We start from the raw sequence: 2,097 nt of genomic DNA, 5'->3' as shown, positions 1-2,097 counted from the left end.
ATAGGAAGTCAATGAATAAATATCCTACAATAAGCACAGCTGGGTGTTGGAGAGATCAGAGCCAGGCCTGCGCACAAAAAGCTGGATTTCTTCAACAACTAACAACCTAATCGGTTAATCGGTGATGTGTCAGTATGCGCTGAATATTCATATTTCCGCTCTCGTGTCTTCGTCCTTACTGCAGGCCCAAGGACCCGGAAACTGAAAAAGTCGAAAAGCGGCAAAGAGGACAAGCGGCCGCGCACCGCGTTCACGGCGGAGCAGCTGCAGCGGCTGAAGACGGAGTTCCAGGTGAACCGGTACATCACGGAGCAGCGGAGGCAGTCTCTGGCCCAAGAACTGAACCTGAACGAGTCCCAGATCAAGATCTGGTTCCAGAACAAGCGCGCCAAGATCAAGAAGGCGAGCGGCTTCAAGAACGGTCTGGCGCTGCAGCTGATGGCGCAGGGACTGTACAACCATTCCACCACCACCATCCAGGAGGACAAGGAGGACAGCGACTGAAGAGCGGCACGGCACGGCACGGATACAGGACTCCTCCACACACTCTGTACTATTGTAAATATATGATATCTAATTTAATGACGGGGAGGGGGAGCAGAGTGGACCCCCTCCTCCTCTCCGCAGCAGACAGACAGACACACGGACTCACTGAGACTGAATCTGCCGCCCAAAACCAAAGAATTTCCCGGGAAACAGAGCCTGACACGTTCACAAACTGTAAAAACAGAAACATCCCTCATCGTGTTAATTTCTGTTTCTGTGAGCTGAGAGTCAAACCCTCCACCTCCTCTTCCTCCACCTCCTCTTCCTCTCGCGGTGAGGATCCGTCCAGCAGCGGATGTTTCAGATGTCTCTGGCACTTTCTCTCCTCCTTCAGTTCTTCTCTGTGCTTCAGAAACACGACGAGAACAGCCTCTAGATTTTCACTGTAACCGTTCTGTCTTTCTTTTTGGACCAACATGCCTCCTAAGAACTGAAATACTCCTGCAGCACGCGCGCATTCACACAAATCAAAACCGTGCTAAAAAAAAAAAAAAAAAAACTGAACAAAAGCACGTGCAGGATGTTAAAGAAGCACGAGAGTCCTCACAGGAATATGAAAGAGACTCATCATAACATAAACATGAATACTGACACATCAAGAGAAACTGACCAATGAGAGGAGAGTTTATTTCACACGATAATGAAATAAAAACCAGGATAAAGGCCTAAACCTGCAGGATAAATGAAAGTTACATATAGGCATTTTTAAGGTCAATAAATATCAAATTTATGAAAAATAATCTGTCACTCACGATGGAAGGATTTCACATAAATGAAGATAAAACTGACACGTGTATTTTAACATATTGAAGTAATTCATTTTAATCTGAAGGAAACTTTGATTTGACTCTAAAATAACTGCTCATCTTCAAGCCCACGTCATAAATAAGAGTCATTTAGTAAAAGTAAAGCGTTTTTAATGTAATATTTCATGTGATTTAATCACTTCAACCTCGAGATACACGTCATGATTAATGTCAGATTATCTGTCGATAATTCGGTGAGAAATGTCAGAAAACATTTTTAAACGTGACCCTCAGCCCCCTGACTCCGTGTCATGAAGATAAAAATAAAATCAGTCTTTATTTATCTTACAGTGGAGACATGTTCCGGGTTTATTATCTTCTTATTTCTGCACTCAAACGTTTTTTTAAAAAAGCTTTTAAGATTTTCAGTTTGCCTGAAATGTAATTGTAAGACAAAGTCAGTAAATCTTCTCATCAGAGACTAAATTCATATTTCCCGTTAAACTATGCGTTTAAAAATTACAATGTTTGATTCCTTTAACGAACAGTTATCGATTATTTTCCACCGATTGATGAAACGATAACTCGAGTGATTGTGTCACCTTCTCAGACTTATTCTATATTTTATAAAATGACGTTGTTAGAGATTGAAATCATTTATTTACCTCGTTAAGTTTCTTGATTTGACTCGCTCTTCATTCTGCTCTCGCACTCCTTTATTATGTTTATAAAATACACAATATGTGACACACACGCGCACACACTGCAGGAGTATTTCTGCTCTGTCAGGAGTCATACAAATACA

General features: G+C 41.9%; 1 protein-coding gene across 1 annotated transcript in view; it reads left to right on the top strand.

Moving 5' to 3' along the window:
- The window catches only part of LOC132987159 (homeobox protein engrailed-1-B-like), a 5,630-nt gene extending 4,505 nt beyond the window's left edge, over positions 1-1,125 (top strand). Inside the window, exon 2 of the mRNA XM_061054037.1 lies at positions 185-1,125. Coding sequence (XP_060910020.1) covers positions 185-504 — 320 coding nt within the window. The 3' untranslated portion in view covers positions 505-1,125. The remainder of the gene's footprint in view (positions 1-184) is intronic.
- Positions 1,126-2,097: the final 972 nt, after the last annotated feature.

Source organism: Labrus mixtus, chromosome 13, assembly GCF_963584025.1.
Source record: "Labrus mixtus chromosome 13, fLabMix1.1, whole genome shotgun sequence".
Taxonomy (NCBI): domain Eukaryota; kingdom Metazoa; phylum Chordata; class Actinopteri; order Labriformes; family Labridae; genus Labrus; species Labrus mixtus.
Note: the sequence above shows the minus strand (reverse complement) of the source record. Positions and strands in the feature narration are given on the sequence as shown.